At 35.5% G+C, this 22,180-nt stretch overlaps 1 protein-coding gene and 3 pseudogenes across 2 annotated transcripts; 2 read left to right on the forward strand and 2 right to left on the reverse strand.

The window, feature by feature from the left end:
• Positions 1–320: 320 nt before the first annotated feature.
• Positions 321–5,335, reverse strand: LOC145581655 (pentatricopeptide repeat-containing protein At3g04130, mitochondrial-like; annotated as a pseudogene). Its single transcript, XR_014099658.1, has 2 exons — positions 3,587–5,335; positions 321–820 (listed from the first exon to the last, which is right to left on the reverse strand). The product of XR_014099658.1 is annotated as a pentatricopeptide repeat-containing protein At3g04130, mitochondrial-like (transcript).
• Positions 5,336–6,371: 1,036 nt separating this feature from the next.
• Positions 6,372–7,640, forward strand: LOC145580636 (uncharacterized). Its single transcript, XM_081637769.1, has one exon. It carries the CDS (start codon positions 6,372–6,374, stop codon positions 7,638–7,640), a length of 1,269 nt encoding a protein of 422 aa, XP_081493895.1.
• Positions 7,641–7,953: 313 nt separating this feature from the next.
• Positions 7,954–9,771, reverse strand: LOC145580637 (UDP-glycosyltransferase 89A2 pseudogene; annotated as a pseudogene).
• A 2,411-nt stretch (positions 9,772–12,182) lies between these two features.
• Positions 12,183–21,362, forward strand: LOC145580638 (cysteine-rich receptor-like protein kinase 42; annotated as a pseudogene).
• The last annotated feature ends 818 nt before the right edge of the window (positions 21,363–22,180 follow it).

Below are 22,180 nucleotides of genomic sequence, written 5' to 3' on the forward strand. Positions count from 1 at the left end.
AAAATTTGGTGCCTAAGTTCCAATCAAAATATCATCCAAAAAGGCCCTGCATACATCATTTGGGTGTACACTGTACAGAAATTGAAATCGCAACATTTTGCTACAAATTAAGGCCACACTTCACGAATAAGAAAATATAGAAGGGGCAATTTTTTTATTTTATTTATTTATTTATTTATTTATAATCATAAATCTAATTAGTATATTAGGAAGAAGTGTTCAAGTACTCTCACATCAGCTAATTTTTTTTTTATCTCATCCATCAAATAAAGCAGACAAATCTAATAAGCTACGAGTTTAATTCTTAATTAGGTGGAAAACATAATTTTTGGAGAAGAAAACGTGCCATGAAACAGAGAAAGATGTTAAATATCTTTAAGGCAACAATTATGCTACACTTAAAGAGGTTCATCTATGATTATCTACTATGAACTGGAAGACATATCATTAAAAACAACATGCATTCAAATCAAAAAGTTCGAATGAATTTTCAAGAATACCTTTTGCAGTAATTTCAAGGCGTGTCTGCTGCATGACTATTCTTGCAGTCAGCTTAACACTGTCATTGGAATCATTTGAATTCTCCTCTCTTAAATTTAGCGTGTTTTAATAGCTGTAACAAAAAAATGAGGATGCACAAATAACAAAGAAGATTCCCTGTGTCTCTCAAGAGCAAGCAGTTCAGCTTCCCAGAACCCTTTATTTCTTTCAGACAACATGTATTGTTTCAGAAGTTGAGATTATAAGCAACTTCTACATTCCATTCTACTGCATCAGCTCTGCAAGTTTGCGCTCATTTCATCAATAGGGAGTTGGAGTCCTGGAAGTCCAAAAAATAACAATATAAAGCTTTGAAAACATTTTCCTGTGAATAAAAACAGACTTATTCCTAAATTCTATAGTTGGTAGTTTGTATAAATATTCATGGAAGAATTACTACTAGAAACATACATAAATTTGAGGAAGTGAAGCTCAGGTCAGACATCAGAAATCAGTGACATAAGGCACCAGGCACATACAGTGATGCAATCTACTACATGGCTCTTAATGTAGTTAGCAATACACAGGGGAATCTTATAAGGGATTGTTGGCATCGATTGTATCATCTCCATCACCAAGACTGACAAAGGGCTATTACAGCCTTGTACTACATGGTGGGCATCAGTGTCCAGGGACTCCTGGCAGCTATTATTTTTAAATAGATACATTGCTTTCTCTAGAACCTGCTGAGTAATGAAAAGAATATTAAACAGCGTCCAACTTTAGAAATTTTGCGCGGAATTTAAGATTGCAGCACTAGAGATGATTAACAAAATTACAAGCTAAAATAGGGCAAAATGTACTTCCTTAAAGACAGCCTATATACGATATAAATACACTAACTAGGGCAAAACGTATTCCTCACAGGTCTTAGGTGAGTTTTATCGAGAATTCAGGTGCAGTGCCATCCATCAGTTCATGATTTGAGTGTTGAGTGAAGACTAAAGACCCCATGTGACCTAAGAAGTTGCTTAGAGAACTAGGAAACTTTGCTCCACATTCTTTTCAGAATTTCAAGTTTTCTCCATATTACGTACAAGGTCTCATGGACAAGACAATCAATCATGGGACATCATTACATAATATTCAGGGACATTGGATAATGAACAGAGTCTGAAACCTGCACATTCTAGTCTCCTATCAACATGGCCTACAAACAATTTCATTGGAAATTTTTACTTCCATTCAGAAACAGTCAAGAACCCACACAAGTATGCATGAAAGGATTAATACACCGTATAAATTTTGAAGGCTGTGATTCTCAAGTAGGATACAGAAGCAACAACATACAGCATGCGATCCACTAACAGGAGAATATCACGGAGAATTATATAGTATCACCAAGCCAGAAAGCAAATCCCACTACAATTGCCCCAAGAACTGAAACCAATATTATCTTGACAGCCTTAAATTGAAAACATTCTTGCTTTCTGAAACTAAACTTCACCACAAATCACCTAATCATAGGAATCTGAATACTTACACATATAATAGAAGAAAGCAGCACTTCGGAAACAAGAAAGAAACTGTACTACCTGAAACAGAGCAAGAGTTCCATGATAAAACCTAACAAGCAAAAGTGCTGGACTTATGAACTTCCTCATGGGCAATTGACTAATTGATTTAGGATATACTGTTATCCAATATCTATGGTCTATTTGACATTGAAAGACCAAAGGAGGCTTCCATATAGCTATAGCCAAGTTCAAGACTCCAAAATAGTCACAGAATTATAGCCTTTTGCATGGCAGATGATTTCTTATCAGTTGTCATCAGTAGTTTAAGCAATCCAAGGAGGCTGTTTCAGATTCTAGGAGACATCCTTCCACTACTGTCAAAATATTTCAACATCTTCTAAATTACATATTGCAATTATAGAATTTGTTAAAGATAATCAACATTCACTCAGAGTCTTTTCTTTTACTTGTGCCTTGGTGCTATTAGAAGATTGATAAAACTTCTGTAATGTGCAATCCAAGTTTCATACAATGTTTCTTAGAATTGCCATCAAGCAACAAAAAATTTAACAAGCATAAACGCTTCAAATTAGGAATTAAAAGGAGCCCCTTTAGTATGGTGTGACTTTGGGGATTGAGCAGCTTGGTACTTTGGGAGACTTTCCTCTAGTACTTGGCCCTTAATGGTTTTTGGTAACTTCTCCAAGATTTAGTCAAAAATTTCCCTAAGTCTATGGGCTAGTGGGCTACAACCTAAGTCAAAGATATCTAAGAGTAAGACCCATTATATTAGTTGAGTGCAACAATCTTAGGTCTAAAGTTATATGGTCTTGATGGCCTTTTCTAAAATTTCATTTCAGATTAATCAAACACTCTTGGTCATAGGCATGACCGCATGAGGTAAAATATTCACGATATTTCTGAATTTGGGTACAATGTGTGAATAACTTACATTATTATTCTTCTAAATTACCATAAGAGTATTTGTAATCTCAATTTAGGTCAAGTTTCATCTATCATCCTAAATTTTGGAATAATTAGAAACCAAGGACCACCTGAAGAATGGAACCCTAGGAAGTGGGAGACAGATACATCCCTCCGAATCAAATTTACAACTAGAACAGGATTTCAGGGGCATATATTTTGGGTTGCACCATATGGCCATTGCAGCCATTAGTGGATCTGAAGAGGATCCCCTGGTGCTTCATTAAGATCTTTTGTGGCTTCCTAGATGATTTTACATGGATGGGTTGTAAGCTTGTAGCCTACAAAATTGAATTCACCTTGCCAAATATGCATAATAATTCTTACTAAAATTGACAGCATCCATATCATAGGGAGCACACATCATAATATATTGATGTCTAAAACCAATTCTCTATCAGTCTATCCCAAAAAGACCAATCAGTCACCTCGATTTTCTCATAAAACGCCTCACATAAAAATATAGGTTGAATATAAAAAGTCTAGTAATTTACACAGGAAATTGTACTCGTCACAAACTCGAAGATATATAAAGGACATCTATTAACAGTGAACCAAAAAAAAGTGTTAACAAGATATATGTTGCCATTAGTGATGATTCTGACCTGGAAAACTCTGCCTAAAAGAAGCTTTGAATTTATCAAAATGAAGCTCAACTCTTTCAGCAGCATCATACATGTTCTTTTGTCTAACTTCATCTAGAAGCTGACGATATGTTTGATACCTTGGTACCAGCTCCTTACAAATCATCTCCTCGAATAATTGGAAAGCCCAATCACATCTGTCCACTCTACAAAGACCATGAATCAAAAGTGAATATGTTGAATCATCAAGACTAAGTTGATGCTTGACAGTCATATCATCCAGTAGTCTGCTCAAGCAATTATCTGGCATCCTCAATCTGAAGCACGATTTAAGCAATGGATAGAATGTCTGAAGGTCCGGCTTACAAAGTGCTGCTTTTTCCATGTCTTCCAAAACATTGAAAGCCATCTCTTCTTGGCCATGCCGACAAAACATGCCAATTAATGTATTGTAGGTACACGTATTAGGATGAACATCATTCATTGGCATCTCTACTTTAAAGATATCAAAGGCTTCCGTTATGCGTTGAGCTTTCCCAAGGGTATGAATCAACGCATTATAAAATTGAATGTCAAATTCACATCCAGCTGATTTTGCTTGGTTAGCTATTTGTAGAGCATCTTCAAGTTTATCAGCCTTTGACAACAAAGACATCATAGTTGTGTAAGTAACAACACTAGGTTGACAGCCCTGAGATTCCATCATCTCAAGTAACTCATAAGCCTTATTCCAATTAGAAAGTCGGCAGTATGACTGAATTATAATTGAATAGCTTATAACACAAGGAGTGAAACCATGGCCTTTCATCTCCTGAAGCGTCTAGTAGGCTTCTTCAACCCGCTTAATTTTGCACCAACCATGTATGAATATATTAAAGGTGTGCACCGTAGGAGGAATATGGGATTTAAGGTCCAAATAGATGCCACGAGCCATCTGTACTTGACCCTCTTTGCAAAGAGTATCAAGCAACAAATTCATGGACTCGGCATTCTTCTCCAAACCATAAGTAGGCAACTCATCAAATGTCCTCACAGCATCATTCCATCTACGAGCACCAGCAAACCTTCTCATTATTTTAGCCATAGTTCTAAGAGTGACCAATTTCCTCTCAAGCATTTCACCCTTCAACTCACTCATCTTATCAAACTGCCTCGCCTTTCCTAGTATGTCTACCATTAAATCATATGCTCCAGGCAAATGCTCAAAACAAGACCGCAAATCAGCCCACCTAAAAATGGCATAGGCCGATTTCCAATCGTCTCTAAACCGATGAAGCAACATATCAACAAGGGCATGACTAACACGGATTCCCTCACAAATTTGATCATTTAACAATGAACTCAAAATCTCCTCCTCACTACTACCAACACGAACCTTGTTTACAACTAATTGAATCTGCATAGATAAACCTTCTGCTAGATTATCAAATTCCCCAGTTGATGTCGAAAATTTTGCATAATCATAACCCTTAACACAACTATCATTATGCAAATGCAAATGCAAAGGTACTAATGCAATCACATGTTTTGAAACTCTTTCACTCAAATAATATCTAACTAGGGTTTTCAACAGCAAATTCTGCATTCTAATTAGAGACATATTCAAGCAAATTTGAATTCGAATGAATTAAGCAATCAAAGAAATTGAGGAAACCCAGAGATTGGCTTACCAAAGTACGAAAGAACTATAGAATCTGGAGTTGTTGAATTCTGGAAAATTTTAATCCTCAAATTGAATTGTAGTTGGTAAAACTTTGATTGTATTTGTAGTTCTTTGTGATTGTTGGGGAATAGACGAAGAAGACGCAGAGGAGAGTTACTGTTTCCTATTTAGGGTCTGTTTTCATTGACCGAAATGAGTTGAATTGAACTGAATTGAACTTATTAGAGCTGAAGTGAACTGAATATTTTACTTCCTCCATTATTTTATTATTACACCACTTGCCTTTTTAGGAAGTTTCACAAATATTGCACCATTTCCTCTTTAGGAAAAAAATTATTTGCGTTCACACTATAAATACCCAACATTCCTTGCTTTTTCACACTTACTTTTTAGTTTATCAATATGTCACATGGGCAATTTTATATTTTTACCTTTCTCTCTCTCTTACTTTTTTCCACTACCAAAATATTTGTACCCAACTCCTATGGTGCAATAATAAAAAACCGGAGGAAGTATGAGATAAGGAAATTAGGAGCTGAACTGAACTGAACTGAACTTTATTAGAGCTGAATTGAACTGAACTGAAAATAATCCGATGAGGACAGGCCCTTAAGCCCAATAGCTTTAAAATAAACTCTGAGAAGCCGTGTCGTGTTAACGGGTCGTGTTCGTGTTTGGTTTGTTTTTGTGCTACTTTTTTTTTTGTTTTTGTGCTACTTGTATATTGGGAATTTTTCTAAATTTAGACCCCATTCACTACACCTTAAAAAAAATATTTAGTAAAAATAATTTCAGTTTAGTAAAAATCAGTAAACTTAAAGAAGAAATATAATAGAAAATCAGTAAAAATAATTATAATTCAGCAAAAATAATTTCAGTTCAGTAAATTTAATTTCAATTCAGGTAAAATAATTTAATTTCAGCAAAAATAATTTCAATTCAGTAAAAATAAAGTGAAATAAACCGCGCCTAAGTGCGAGTATACACCCTGTCAAAAAAAAAAAAAAAACGAGTATACACTAATAATTTGACGGAAACAGATTATTGGACTTGATAAAGTACAATAATATAATGTCTTGCTATTGAGTTCGTATGCTATACATTGTTTTTCCTTAGATAAATAAGTGAAGAGACTAATGATTAATGATTGAATTTATTGTGAATGATCAATGGGTTCCTGGTTTATCTGTTCGGTTCAAGAATACAGTTTCATCTCTTGACCAGCCTTCCTTTGTGTCCGATCTTATTAATCCCAATTCCCAGTATTGGGATAGTTCGACTATCCATCGTCTCTTTCCTTCTTCCACTGCTTCTCTGATTTTGGCCTTGGGTAGGCCGAAGGAAAAGATGGATGATTTTGTTTACTGGAAATTCACCCGGGATGGAGTCTTTTCTACGAAATCTGCCTATGCCTTCCTGCTACAGCAGGGCTGTTCGAGTTCTTCTTCGCCAGTTCTTCCTTGCTGGTGGAAAAAGTTTTGGGGTTTCCCTATTCTCCCTAAGTGGAAACTCTTTATTTGGAGAATTATTCACCAGGCTCTTCCCACAGCTGATATTTTATTTCTTAAGGGGATTCCAGTGGAGTCTACTTGTGGGTTTTGCTACCAGTTTCCGGAGACGGCTGCTCATCTATTCCATTACTGTCCTTTTATTTGTTCGGTCTGGCCGTTATTTCATCTAAAGGCTTTGGCAAGTTTGCCTTTGACTGACAATTTCGTTTCCTGGTTGACTACTACTATTACTCACTTTGGGTCGGCTAAAAACTGGCAGGGTTTGGATGCTTTTACGGCATTCCTGTGGGCTGTCTGGTTAACTAGGAATAATTTTCGTTTTCGCTCAGAGGTTTATTCTCCGGGCGGGATTATAGCAATGGCTAATGATTGGATCGCCCGCTGTTCTCATGCTAGAGACTTCTTATATCTCTCTGCTCCTGCCTGTCCTCCAGGATTTGGTCTATTTCCATCTCCTCCTTTACAGGAAACTCCTCCTGGTTCCTATGATATTTTCCTTTCGTTTGATGGGGCTTGGAATGCTTCGGATCTTCGTGCAGGCATGGGTTGGTATCTTTCCTCCGCCTTTTCTTCATCCATTATTAGAGGTGGGGCCCAGGCGGGGTTTGCTTCCTCTGCTCTTCATTCTGAATTGTTGGCTTGCTTGCTTGGTTTGCGTCAGGTGAAGGATACAGGCTATTCTACTGTTCAGATTTATACTGACTGTGCTTTGGTTCAATCTTTTCTTAAGGATCAAGTTCCGGATGCTATTTCCATTTTCTGGATTCTGACGGAGATCCGCAAGCTCATCTTGTCTTTCAGGAAGTTTGATATTCAGAAGGTGCCTCGGCAAGATATAAGTTATGCTCACTTTTTAGCAGGGTTAGCTCGTCGTAGAATGTTACTTTGTTTCCGTTTTTAGCTTTTGTTAGTTCCTTTTGTCAAAAAAAAAAAATGATTGGCAATTATATACTAATAAAACTATTTTCCCGATTTCGGATGGACATACAAAGAAACTTCACACACACAATACAAAATCTTATTAAAAACAATGATATGAATAGTTTCATAGATTTCAAGTTTTTAATGCAATTTTTTGGCTCAACTCTTTCACAAACTTAGGGCCTGTTCTGATTTACTAAACTAAACTGAACTGAACTAAATTGATTGGAGCTGAACTAAACTGAAGTGAACTGAACTGAATATTTTATGAGAGAAGGAAATTAGGAACTGAACTAATTGAAGCTGAGCTGAACTGAACTGAAGTGAAAATAAGCTAAAGAGAACAGGCCCTTAATCACATTAGATGATGAGCTGCCACCAAGTTTCACTACCTCTAATGCCTTTTGTCTCATCACCTTAGCATTCTCCTTCGCTGGTACATTCTCGTCGATCGACTCACTAATGATCCGAGCCAATTCATCCGACTCGGGTATCGTGTGTTCTCTTTCACATAGATGAACATCCAATCTTGTGTACTCTACAAACTGCTTGACATTGTGGAACTGATGAGCTACCATTGGCCAAGCTAAAAGCATCACTCCTGCTATTATACTCTCTAATAACGAGTTTCATCCACAATGACTCATGAACCCACCCACTGCTTTGTGGTTCAGTATCTCAACTTGTGGTGCCCACCCTTTAATCACTAAACCTTGATTAGAGACTCACTCCTCGAACCCTTCTAGTACCAATTGGCTACCCTCTGCCTTGATCACCCACACAAATCGTGTCTTGCTTCGTTCAAACCCTAATGCAAGAGCTTCTATTTGGGGGTTTGTCAGTAATTTTTGACTCCCAAAACATATATACAAAACACTCTCATCCGGGCATCTATCAAGCCACTTGAGCACGCCATAACCAGCATCATAATCCGGGTTAACCCTCTTCGGTCCATTTATTGACCTTAATGGGCCTACACTGATCACCCGGTCATGGCCCAAATCTTTTTTCACTTGATCTATATACTCCCCTTCTATGGAATAGAAAGAATTGAAAACACAACACCAACTTTTAGGATTTGTAAGAAAACGTTCTTTGTCAATCCTCCAATCAAAGTCATCCTCCCTATAGTTTCTAAATATAGAAGGTTGTTGCTCCTTATGTAAGAAAGGAGATCTAGGAATGTCTTGCATTTGTATAATGTCTAAATTACGAAACTTGGCCATGTTTGTCATTAGTCGTTGAATAAAACAAGTAAAGAATGCTCCTCAAGTGAAGAAAGCAATTGTTGGTATGTTGAGTTTTTCTGCCCAACGTTGGGTGTACCCAAAGAAAAAGTCATAGATAATTGCATGAGGAGGAGAAGGGTGGGATTGAAACCATTGTATAACCTCTCCTTCTATCTAGTTTGCTGAAAGCTGCAATAATAGGAGCAAGTCCGTCATTTCCTATATCTTTTATATTTTCAACACTTAAAGGGAGTTTGGTGTGAGCGGGGAGGGGTAAGACTAATGTATGAATTGAATTTATGCCATGGTCTGTACTAGACCTGATCTAGCATATGTTGTGAGCATGGTAAGCAGGTATATGCACAACCCTGGTAAAGAGCATTGGAATGCTGTAAAATGGATATTTTGGTACCTAAAAGGTAATGTAGATACGGGGTTTGTAATACCCCGTATTTTTAATGTATTTTATAAATTATTTATTTATTTTAAAATATAATTTTGGGTCAAATTATTTTTATTATGGGATTTAAATAATACAAGGTTTAATTTTTGGGTTAATAAGTATTCAATCTGAATATAGTCCATCTTCATAATAAACCCAATCATTCTATTTTTACATTTGGGCTACCTATTCTATTATTCAAGTCCACAATTTTTATAAAGCCCAAACCTACCCTAAACAACCCTACACTATAAATACTCATTCAATATCCAAAATTTTTCCACTCAAAGAGGCTCAAAGAAATCAAATTTTCTGACGTAAGTTTTCTTTTATTTCTTTTTCCTATTTTCTTTCTTTTTTCCTTTTCTTAATTTTCTTTTTCTTTCCTTGTATTTTGGGGATTCATGCGTGAAATTTCTTCACGCATGGCATGCCTCCATGCATGCCCCCAAATTGCAGCCACCTCACCCCACGTTACAGCCACCTTGAGGCCACGTCACCGCCGGCCGCTGCCGCCGCCCAGCCGTCGGCCGCCACCCACGGTTGTCCCCTTTTCTCTCCTCTTTTATCTTGTTTTATTTAATACAATTTATATACTTTGGGTTTTGATTTTTGATTGATAAATTATATTACTATATTGTATAATTGTGTTTTAATGATTAAAGAGTATAAATTTCAGATTTTGTATTGTTTTAAATTATGATTTTAGAAGTAACTAAAAGTTAGGGTTTTAATTATTAAAGTGTTGATTTTTAGGGTTATAACTTACAATTGATTTGGGGGTTTTATATACCCATTGATTGTAAGGGATAATAAAGCTTAAAGATTGAATCTTTATAGAGTTTTGATGAGTTTTTAATTAAATTATATTGCTGAAATTTCTACTTAAGCACTACTTTTGTGTTTTAATAAAAAGGGGTTGATTACCCATAAGTAGATAATGTTCTTATTAGTTTTAATGAAATTTTCAGATTTATTTGAGGGGTTTAAACCTTAAAAAGTGTGTTGGAAATTTTATATAAGCACTATAATTATGTTTTTACTTTGGGGTTTTAATTACCCACTTAAAGGAAGGGTTTTAAACGTTTTAAACCAAAATTTCAGCTTATTAGAGAGGTTTTGAAGTGTTTAAAAGTTGCTGGAAATTTGTGTAATCAAGGGATTAATTGATTTTATATACTTAGTATTGTAGGAGACTTTAAATTGAGTAATTTCTAGCATTTTGGCTAGTTGGAAAGACGAAATAAGGTACGTACGCGTACTCGAAAATTTATTAAGCGTGTAAAAACATGCTAGGATTTATTTGAGTGATTCCAAGTTAGTGTCATGCTAGGAATTGGTTGGAATGATTGAATTGAAATGAGATTAGTGATTTGAATCGGATTGGTTGAATTGAGAATGGTTTTTGGTGAATTATTTGTGAAGCATGATTGGTTGAAATAAATTAATTATTGGAATTGGTGATATTGGAATATTGTCATTGAACCATATTTTTTTGTATTGGCACGTTTGAAGGTTTATTTAAATAAACTAAATATTTAATTTGGTTTGGAATGTTGAGAAGGAATTTTATTATGGTTCATATAATTTTTATTGATGCTTTAAGTATGAGGAAAAAACTATTTAAGTGTCTTTGTACACGAGGATTAAATCATATTTTGGTGCCTTAGTATACTTAAGGTGTTTTTAACACTGAGGGATAAGAATTGTGGCGCATTATGCGTTTAAGGTGTCTTTGACACCGAGGTAGCTTAAAAAAGGATTCAACATTAAATATTATGTGGTCAATAATTATTCAAGAAATAAATTGGTATATTGAGTTGTTTGAATAATTATAATGATTGAATTGTGTTATGGTTTGAGAGTCATCACCAAGTCTAATAATATGTAAACAACGTAAAGTGAAAGAGATTACGCACCAAAACTCTTGGAACGTATACACCTCGAATATGAACATATGAGGGGAGTTATGCAACTTTATATTTGACCATAACTTCTACTGGGGGTACAGGATGCTGTACTTTCCATTTTATTATGCTCAGGAATTTCGTCACTTACGAGTGGTTCTTTTATAATGGCACGGTTAGCTCCCGTGTTAGTACCCTTTTATTGGGGCAGGTTAAGGGGGGAAACCCGTTCGATGCATAATCAAGCTAAATAAATTATTTAGTTATTTATTTATAGAGTCATGATGAATGTTCTATATATGCTTGTAAACAGGTGCAACAAGGTAAGTTGTGTGATGATAGGATGAAAGCATGTTAGTGTGTTTTATTTAAGCTTATGTACTCAGCATTGTTGACTGTGTGTTTGTATGTTTGTTTGGCCTTGTCTTTACTTTGGCCCTACGACGACCTATTTCTAATGGCGAGTAGTGGGGACAAGTAGAGAGGAACTTTTCAGGTGATGAAGCATATTCATGGTGGGATGAGTGAAGAGTGAATTATGTTTAGTTTTCATAAACTTATGATGTCATTTATTGCTTTATTGATTATAATATTATTATGCTTGTGAGACTAACGCAAAGGTTTTCAAGACTTATTTGGTTTTAATAAGGGCCTACAATGGTTCTAAGTTGTAGATTATTTTCGTTTGACTTTACTTTCGTTTGGTTGACTTTTAAGTTGACTTATTTTGAATGGTTTTAAAGATAGTCTTCCGTTGTGTGTCTTTGATAATTGCCTTAGCCGTTTTCACGGTGGCGGTAATATCTTAGATTTTCCTATTTTGAGTTTTAAAAAGGGAAAAACGAGTATTTTAAAGGAAAGGAATTTCTAGGGTGTTACAGGGTTGATATTTGATAAGAACTTAACAACTTCTACTGATGTTGTTGGGTTTGTTGACTCTGACTATGGTGGTGATATTGACCGTCGAAGGTCTCTCTCCAGTTATATCTTCACTCTTTGTTCGGGAGCATTGGAGCAATAAGTTAGAAGGCTCAATTGCAACCATAGCTGCTCTTTTTACCACTGAAGCAGAGTATGTCGCAGCAACTGAGGGTATAAAGGAGGCTACATGGTTGCGAGGTCTTGTTATGGATCTTGGCATACCACAAGGAGTCATTGTGGTATACTCAAATAGCCAAAGTGCTATCTTTTTCACCAAGAATGATGCTTACCATTTCAAGACCAAGCAAATCTCCGTCAAATACCACAATATCAGAGATACTATGATTAAGGTGAAATCGCGGTTAATAAGGTTCATACTTCAGAAAATCCTGCGGATATGCTCACAAAGCCACTTTCTTCTGCTAAGTTCGATCATTGCTTGGATTTAGTCGGAGTTTATCCTTGCTAGATTCAAACTCACATGACAAGTACTTAAGGTTTGGTCCAAGGTGGAGATTGTTGGGTATTAAGTGGCCCAAATCCATGAAAAGCCCAAAAGCATTCTTAATTATGCTTCTAAGGAGTATATGTCAGTGGACACACTCAAGCAAGTCTCTTGATTTTTCTAGAAAGTCAACTTGCAATATTTTGTAAGGAAGTCTAGAGAATTCTTTCAAAATATCACTACACTCCACCGACCTCAAACAACTATAAATAGTTGAGGTATTGCTGATTTTTCACCAATCTACTCACAAAATTGCTCATTACCAAATACATAGCTATACTACATAAAAAGCCTTTCTACTAAATCCACTTTCTTATTCATACTTCTTCCTTTGTATAAGTCCACTATTATTTTTAATACTCCCTAACGAGTTTTTATTTGTGAGAGTTATACCTTATAATATTTCTCACCCTATTAACTTAGGGTCTTTGTACTCTGTCAAATTAGAGAGAAGAGTGAATAGAATGGCTTTGTATTGCTTGCTCATTATTCATCAATAGGTTGAGTATTTATACAAAACCTAAGAACATAAGATAGGGGGAAATTTTTTATGAACGGTCCCAAGATTTAACCTGCTCTTGATACCATGTCAAATTAGAGAGAAGAGTGAATAGAATGGCTTTGTATTGCTTGCTCATTATTCATCAATAGGTTGAGTATTTATACAAAACCTAAGAACATAAGATAGGAAACAATCTTCCTAAAAGATATACTTAAATAATATCTTAACATAAATATCCTAAATATATTATTCTCTTAAATGATATATACGGAAAATATATCACACATATATTTTCCGATATCTCTAACATACTCTCATTTTAATATAGTGCGTGGATTTAATTCGTTGGGTGTTATTTTCTTAACAGCTTTTTCTTGCCATTTATACTTTATCAATTTCTCGATTAATTACGTTTTCCCTAGCGCTCCTACCCTACATTCTGTCCTGCTGGAATGATGATGTCAATGCTTGAACTTTCACTGCTGTGATCATTCCCTCCGGGAGACATTTTGAGAAAATTAACCTGAAATATCAAACCATTTATGTAGTTCCTCGATATAATTTTTAGAGTAAAATGTCACCTCAAACTGAGGGCAAAATATTTCTAGTAACTACATTTCTAAATCAAGATTTGTGCGGAATCCGACTTTCAATCAAATTGGGTTAGTCGAATATCCATACTTAACCTTATTAAATCAGAATTAAATCTAATAAAAACACTTGTTTTATCCGATATAAAATTCTTTAATCATTATCTTTTCAAAAACAGGATAATTAGAATTTCAAACAACCTTCTCGAACAAATTACGTAAAACTTATTCATTAATTTACAAATTACGTAAAACTTGTTTGATGTTTATTATACTCATTGTTTACTAAATAACAACTTTATTAATTAAAAATAAAAATTAAATAAATCAAGTAAAGAAATTAACCTTTCAAAAAACCCAGAATAGGAGAGAGAAAATCCACAGCTACTTCCGTGCTGGTGAAGAGAGGAGTGGAGTTAGGGTGCAAGAGAGAGGAGAAGTATGTATAAGGTAAAAACAAAAATGAATAGTGCAGTGAATCACACAATCAGTAATAAGCTAGAAAAATATCCGTGCAATTACACTATTTAATAATCTTACTACTACGTAGAGGTGTCAAAACCGAACCTACCCGAAAAAAACCATCCGTTTCGAGCTATAACCGATCCGATTTGATCCGAGAAATGCAACATTCAAACCCAATCTGTAACCGACCTAAACTCAATTCGAATTTGACTCGATTTGAACGTAACCCGTCATTGATTTGACCCGACTTGAACTCAAACTGAACCTATTTGACCAGACTTGGACTCAATCCAAACCGAAATTCACCCGACAAATACCCGATTCAATCTGATCTGTTTTGATCCGAACTGATATTAAACCAACCTATTTTAACCCGACCTGATTTTGACTTGACATGATTTCAAACCAACCTAACCCAACTTATTATGTACCTTTTTGTTAGGAAAAATACACTTTAATAATCTTAACTTTCGATTATTCTGCAATAAGCCTACTTTCAACTCCGTTTTCCTCCAACAATCCCAAACTAGTCAACAACTTATTATTGTAGGTTACTTGACACGTGTCGATACGTGAGTTGTTCAAAAATAAATAAAAATAAAATAAAATAAAATAAATAAAAAAAGGGAAAAAAAAACTCCCAAACCACAAGCCCCTAACGATGGCTTTCTTCCCGGCCTACCCCAGAACCAACCAACCACAAGCCGCCAGCCACCGATTTTCTTCGCTAAACCACCTCATACATCGAAAATTGGCCCCCACCCTAACCCCACCTCGAAAATCGCCATCACCCTTCACAACGCCGCCAGCCCGCTACTGTACCAATTCCCTCCCCAACGCAACCCCCTAAATGAACCTTTTCCCTTCCCACACCGCCAAAATCGGCACCTCCTGCCCCCCTCCCTTCCCACACCACCGAAATCGGTCGTTCCCCCTTTCCTCAACCTAGAAACCGATCTTCTCCCTTCCCCACTTACTTTAGCTTCGAAGTCTATCCCAAGCTCCCAACGTTGCTTATAGTTTCGGGGCTAAGTTAATCGGGGTGGAGATGTCGGAAATTGGTGGTGGGCGTCAGAAAACAAAAATTTGGGTTCGAAATTGGGCTGGGTTAAGGAGGCTGTGGCCATCGACGGTGGTCATGGCAGGCTTAGGGTTTGATTTTTTTTTCTTTTTAAAAAAATTTATTTTTAAAAAACTTATTATTTTTTTAAAACCAGTAAACAAGTGACACGTGGCAATTAAATTTTATACAAAACTTTAACCCTTTATCCAGGTCATCGGTAATCGGAATTGAAGAAAGAAAACACAGGTGAATGTTAGGATTATTGCAGAATAATCTAAAGTTGGGATTAATTAAAGTAAATTAGACAAAATTGGGATTATTAAATTGTATTTTTCCTTTACAATATATATTTCACATGACCTTTTTTCTCTATGAATTAGTGATTAATTATGATCAAACTTTCTAAAATATGACTCAAAAATTTTCACTAGGACAATTTAAAAGGATGAAGAGAGTATTATACAAAGAATTGTGATGTAGTTTGTTATGAGTAATATTAATGGTAATTAATTAGAATATATAGTCATCAATTAAATACCTCAATTCTTAATTAATTATCCCATACATTTGCACATGAGCAATTTATATTCTATATATTTGGTTGAGCATTTTTATCCTATCTTAAAAATCATAAATCTAATAAGTCGTATACCATGTGTATTTTTTTGAGAAAAGGCAAATTTATACCATGTGTATTGTTAATTTGTTATTCATTATTAACTAGCCTTTTGGCTCGTACGTACAATGCACGAGTTGTTCATAAAATATTGCATTGAGTGATGAGTGAGAAAATACCTATATATATACTAGGGGAGCTCACGCGCGCGACATGGCTAGCCATCACGGGGATGTTATGTATTAGAATCTCAGAGTTTACAGACTTTTAGTTACCTTTGAATTACGTTATAATTTTTTTTAGTATGTGAAAGATTAGTAATGTATCGAATAAAACTATAAAATCATACATAATCCAAAAAAAATCTAATCTGTCAAGTTTATACCCAATTGTCATGTATGTGGTGTGACACTTGGCGAGAAGCTTTTTTTTTTCTTGAACGAACACTTGGCGAGAAGTGAAAAGCCAATATCATTGTCTTGTGATCTGATTGCGTGACTTCACTTAATTTATTACTCGTAGTGATTAATGAATTAGTGATATAATATGATATATCTAGATTTAATTTTTCTAATCAAGTCTGCTAAAGCATTAATTGATTTACAAGTTCAAAGAAAGTTCAAAGTCTAAGCAAAGAACCAAATTAAAAAGTTTATCAAAATCACGAATTCTATTCACAAAAACAAAACAACAATTACAGCAATTCTTCAATATCTGTAGCAAATTGCTCAAAGTCGCCGTTGTCTACATTGATGTATCGATTTAACATCTAATGCAACTTATACTAATCCATTGCCGCAAAATACGATCTCATGGACCCAACAATATATACGGTGCACGCTCGCTAATCAAAGCCCATACAATTAGGGCTGGCAAAAAGTGACCCGACCCGAAAACCCGACCCGAACCCAACCTGAAAAAGCGGGTTTGGGTTGAGATTTTTGACCCGAAAACTTAAATGGGTCGACACGAACCCGAACCCGAAATTAAATGGGTTAGGTTAAGGTTGAAAATCTCAACCCGAAATAAGTTAAATACCCAAAAAAAAAAAAAAAAACAAAATACCAAAGTTAACCAGCCCAAGCCCATATTTAGATTCTAATAAAAACTAAAACCCTAAAATCCTCTCACACTCTCACTCCTCAGCTTCACGGCCCTCACTTCTCACAGCCATAAGAAGCTCTTTCTGTCTCCTAGCTATTTCAGTTTTCTCTCTCTTCAACCGTGGAGATCCATTTGCAATTCAAGAATAGGCAGCGGCAGGCAGTTCCTTGACTTCCTAGTTCCTACGCATCAAATTTATGAAGAATGAGAGGTGGCGGCAGCGGTTTTATTGATAGTAGCAAACTATCAACTAGCAACACCTAAGTTCTAATTAGTGAAATTAAAGGATTTAAGGGTGTGAGGAAGCTGATGTTTGATGATGTTAACAGTACTATTCTCATTTTTTGTTATATATCCTCTAATTTATGATTTGTAAGGTATGGTTTTTAATTAAAAGAAAAAAAATTGGGTTGTAATCATTAATTAGGAATTTAGGATGTTACCTTGTTGTTTATTTTGGTTTGAAATGAAAACTTATGAACTTTTTTTTTACAAAAATCAGTTACAGGACAAAGAAACTTGATATAGACCACAAAAAAAAAAAAAAAAAAAAAAAAAAAAAAAATATCAGGTCAATTTCGGGTTGACCCGAACCCGAAATTATCAGGTTCGGGTCAGGATTTCCAACCCGAAAAAGTTAAATGGATCAGGTCAGGTTGGGGGGTTGCTGACCCGAATTTAGGTGACCCGAACACGAACCCGACTCGACCTGATCCATTTGCCAGCCCTACATACAATTACATTATTAAAGGCAATAATCCATCCATCTTGTCAAAAATAGTCCTACTGATTAATGGTTTTCTTTAAATATTAATTGAAGTTGAGCACTTGAATATTACATGGAAATAATCAAATTAACAGACTAATGTACATGGGGTAGGTGGGTGGTAATGGATGTATTATTAATTGTTTGTGGGAGAGAACCAATTAAGAATTTATACATGTGGGATTAGTGAAATATTAAATTAATAGTGCTCGACCAATCCCAAGCTAGAATAGGAAGCGTATGTTGTACTTGTAATTAATAAGGGATGAAAGAGGCAGGTGTTGTAAGTATTTACAAACAAAGGAGTATTATGAAGTATATACCGTGTACTTATAGAGGTGATCATTGGGTGATTCGGGCTGGGCCTAAGCCTAAAAATCCAAACCATCAAATCGGGTCAGGCTAAGGTTCAGGCCGAATATGCTTGTCCAAATCCATAAATTTTGACCGGCCCTAACATGCACGGCTTTTTGAGCCAGACCAAAAAAAAAATGTGTAGAATGCTTCGGGCTGAATTATTTTAAGTCCATGGCTCGCCAAATCGGGCTAGGCCAGCAGGCCGGGCCCATCTTGAACAGGTTTAATATCGAGTGATACTTTAATTACTTACTGGGGATTTCGACATACGCGATGTGGCTAGTGGCTTGGAAAGAGTTTTCATAATTGTCCTTAATATCCTATCATTCCTATGTATATTTGCATGGTATTTTATTACAATTATTTGAATATAGGCGATAAATGTGTTTTTTTTGTTGTGTAATTGTGCAATTTTTGAAACTTTTATAGAGTTAATTTACATTTATTGAGGAAGCAACAAATTAAAAAAAAAAGTTTTAGAAATATAATTGTTTGATATATTTAAAGAAGTTATTAGGAAGAATCAACTAAATGAGACATCGCACAAAGTAAAAGACATATGGAGTAGCTTTCAATATAATTGAAATGAACACAACTTTTTATTTAAGAATAATCACTCAAATTAGCCTTAATTGAGCTTTTAATTTTTTTTAAAAAAACATAATAGGAAAACATAAAAGAGCTTCTCAAGCTTTTAAATGGGGGCAAATATGTAAAGAAATATTTTTAGGGGGACATATATCCGCACGCACACTATTTATAAGAGTTCTCTCAAACTTTTTTTATCAGTAGGGAAGTAATAGGAAATAAATATTTTTTAGGGTATAAATATTCCCATGCTATTCATCAAAGCACTCTCAAATATTTTAAAAGGTAGTTATTCTTAAATAATAAATCAAGATCGTATGACTAAACCCACAAAATTTTTTAATCCAAAATCTATAATTATAATTAAGAGAATTTGATCATGTGACCTTAAATTTTCAGGACTGCACAAACATGGATACATTGCTGCCATAATTTTGGCTTCAGCTCATCAGCTGCAATGTTCATTTTCCTTTCCTTCTCTACTTATTTGGCCTTTATCAGATACTCCAAATGGAAAAAAGGTACCCACCAAATCAAGATATACTAATCTGTTGCAATCCAATAATCAGATTATCATTCTTTTTACAGTGACTAGGTCCTCATAAAAACTGTTTTTCATACATTTGACAGAAGAAAATGAAGTCAGCAGAAGATTAGCAAAACTTGGTCTAAAATTCAACTATCAAGTCCTTGAGGAAGCAACAAATTTCGAATAAACTCGGCTAAGGTGGAGCAGGAATACTTGTATTCAAGGGGACACTCCCAAATGGTCAAGCAATCGCTGTTAAACGACTGTACGTTTTTCAACACAACACAGTGGGCAAATGAATTCTTCAACGAAGTAAACTTAAATTAAATCAGAGACATTCAACACAAGAATCTTGTTAAGCTGCTAGGATGTAGCATTGAAGGGCCTGAAAGTCTCCTGGTCTACGAGTTCATGCCTAAGAAGAGCCTTGATCACTATCTCTTTGGTATTGCTTATTTTTATTCCCATCCATGTTGGGCTTCTAAGAAAGAGCATATTAAAAAGATGGAGGTTACGGAAATGCGCATGTTAAGGTGGATGTGTGGAAACACTTTAAGAGATAGAATCAGAAATGAGGTTATTCGCAAGAAAGTAGGTGTGGCGGGCATTGTAGATAAATTAAGGGAAAATCGTCTGCGTTGGTTTGGACATGTAAGACGGAGACCCGAGGGTGCACCGGTGCGAAGAGTGGAAGAGTGGGACCATGGAGGGATTAAACGAGGAAGAGGGAGACCAAAGATGACTTGGTTGGAAGGAGTGAGGAAGGATATGAAGTGCATGGATTTACGTGAGGATGAAGTTTTGGATCGTAAGGGATGGAGGAGAAAGATTTATGTTGATGACTACACGGAATAATCAAATTTGGTTCATGTTAGCCGACCCCACTTTTGGGATTAAGGCTTTGATTGATTGATTGATTGATTGATTCCAAATACAGGTACTTGCATGAGATTTTTGGTTCATATATAAATTGTTTATTCTGTAAAAAGGGGGTCAGAATCTGAATTGGAAGCAAAGAGTACAAATAATTGTGGGAACAGCTCAAGGTTTAGCTTATCTGCATGGTGGTACTCAAACGCAAATAATTCATAGGGACATAAAATGCAGTAATATTCTTCTAGGCGAAGATTTTACTCCAAAGATTGCAGATTTTGGTTTGGTAAGGTCTATTGCTTCAGGTAGGAGTCATCTGAGCACCGGAATTGCTGGCACACTGTAAATCATCAAAAACCAATCTATTGTGTAATTTTGTTGATTGAAAAGTTACTTCCTGCTATAACTCCAAAGGAGCCATTTACTTCACTTGCTGATATATCCGGCTTGGTTTCCTTCTCCTTTTACTGAACTGAAATTGTTTTAACAAATTATAATTGATTTTTACCAATAAAAACTAGTTCTTATTGATTCACTAGTGCTTTTTGTTATATGCAATTACTGAGTAAAACTGATTTTTTTACTGAAGTTTTGTTCTAAGTTGGAGAGAATGAGGCCTAAATTCTGCAATTATAAATCTTAAGACATGACTAGCTAGGGATTTTGTACTGTTGATGCTGCAGCGGATACATGGCCCCAGAGTATTTGGTTCGAGGACAACTTACTGAGAAAGCAGATGTTAACAGTTTTGGGGTACTTGTTCTCGAGATAATATGTAGTAGGAAGAACGTTTTCATACAGGATTCACAATCCCTTCTACAATGTATATGCTTCAAATCACCATAAATTGTGTATGAAAGTAATGAAACTATTATAATCATCACTGTTTCTTCATCTTGAACATTGCTGAGACTTCTTGTTGTTTTACAGGTTTGGAATCTCTACAGATTAGACGGACAATATGAATGTGTTGACCCTTACTTGGGCACCGAGTTTCAGAAGGAGGTATTAAAAGTGCTTCAGGTAGGTCTTCTCTGCACTCAAGCTTCAGTCCCTTTTAGACCATCCATGGCTCAGGTGGTTGACATGCTAACTAGTGGAAATTGCGAGATACCAACACCGAATCAACCTCCATTCCTCAATACCAATTTGTTTGAAAGTATCGGCCATTTTAGTGGAAAGCGTCACATTAGCACTAGCTTAGACTCACTTCCCCTCATTCAAAACCAAGATGAGAAAAAATAAATGCAAGTTTCATATTTTTAAACCAAAAGCTTCTGCTATATTTGCTGTCTACTCCTGTATTATTCTTAAAGGTGTTACTATTACGAGTATTAGGGACAGTAGTGTACAGTTTAGGAAAATACAATTCTCTTAAGAATCTTATAAGGATCAAATCCAAGATGTTTATAGAAGGTTTTTAGGAGGATGAAGGTTATTATAGTATACTTCAACATATAATAATAAAAGGTCGTAAAGAATAGGGCATAAACAAGAAAAGAGATGTGTCAACCATATATAATGTAAATAATACAGGAAATATTGTCCTAAATCAGCAGATATGCAAATTGCTAAATGCATACAGAGGGGGTGAGTTATTTGCTAAGCTGCTCATTACTTTGGTTAATCCTGGCAGCTGCCACCACAGAGCCGCAACTCCACCAGGGTATGTGCTTATGATAGGGTTGTTTCTGAGTTCAGCACCAATCACACCTTCTGCATCTTGCCGTGTCACTGGCCTATCTTTCGGTAATTTTGCTACTGCTTCCTGTCATAGCAAAACATGTTTTATACGTCAGATGATCATGAATAGTGAGATTATATGAGGCCTAAATTCTCAGCAAGTTCATCCACTTTTTATCTTTAACCACATATCAATTTCTGTTTACAATGAAGCTAAATGAGATTCATTAGAGAAAGGGTGGATATATAAGGCTGAGGAAAATATAGTAGAGAAAAACAATGCAAATGAAAGTGAAGAGAAACGGGGAAATCCATGTTAAAAACAATGCAAATGGAAGTGAAGAGAAACCCATCATCTGCTTAAAAATCTGATAAATTTT

This window comes from Chenopodium album, chromosome 15, assembly GCF_948465745.1.
Source record: "Chenopodium album chromosome 15, dcCheAlbu1.1, whole genome shotgun sequence".
Lineage (NCBI taxonomy): Eukaryota > Viridiplantae > Streptophyta > Magnoliopsida > Caryophyllales > Amaranthaceae > Chenopodium > Chenopodium album.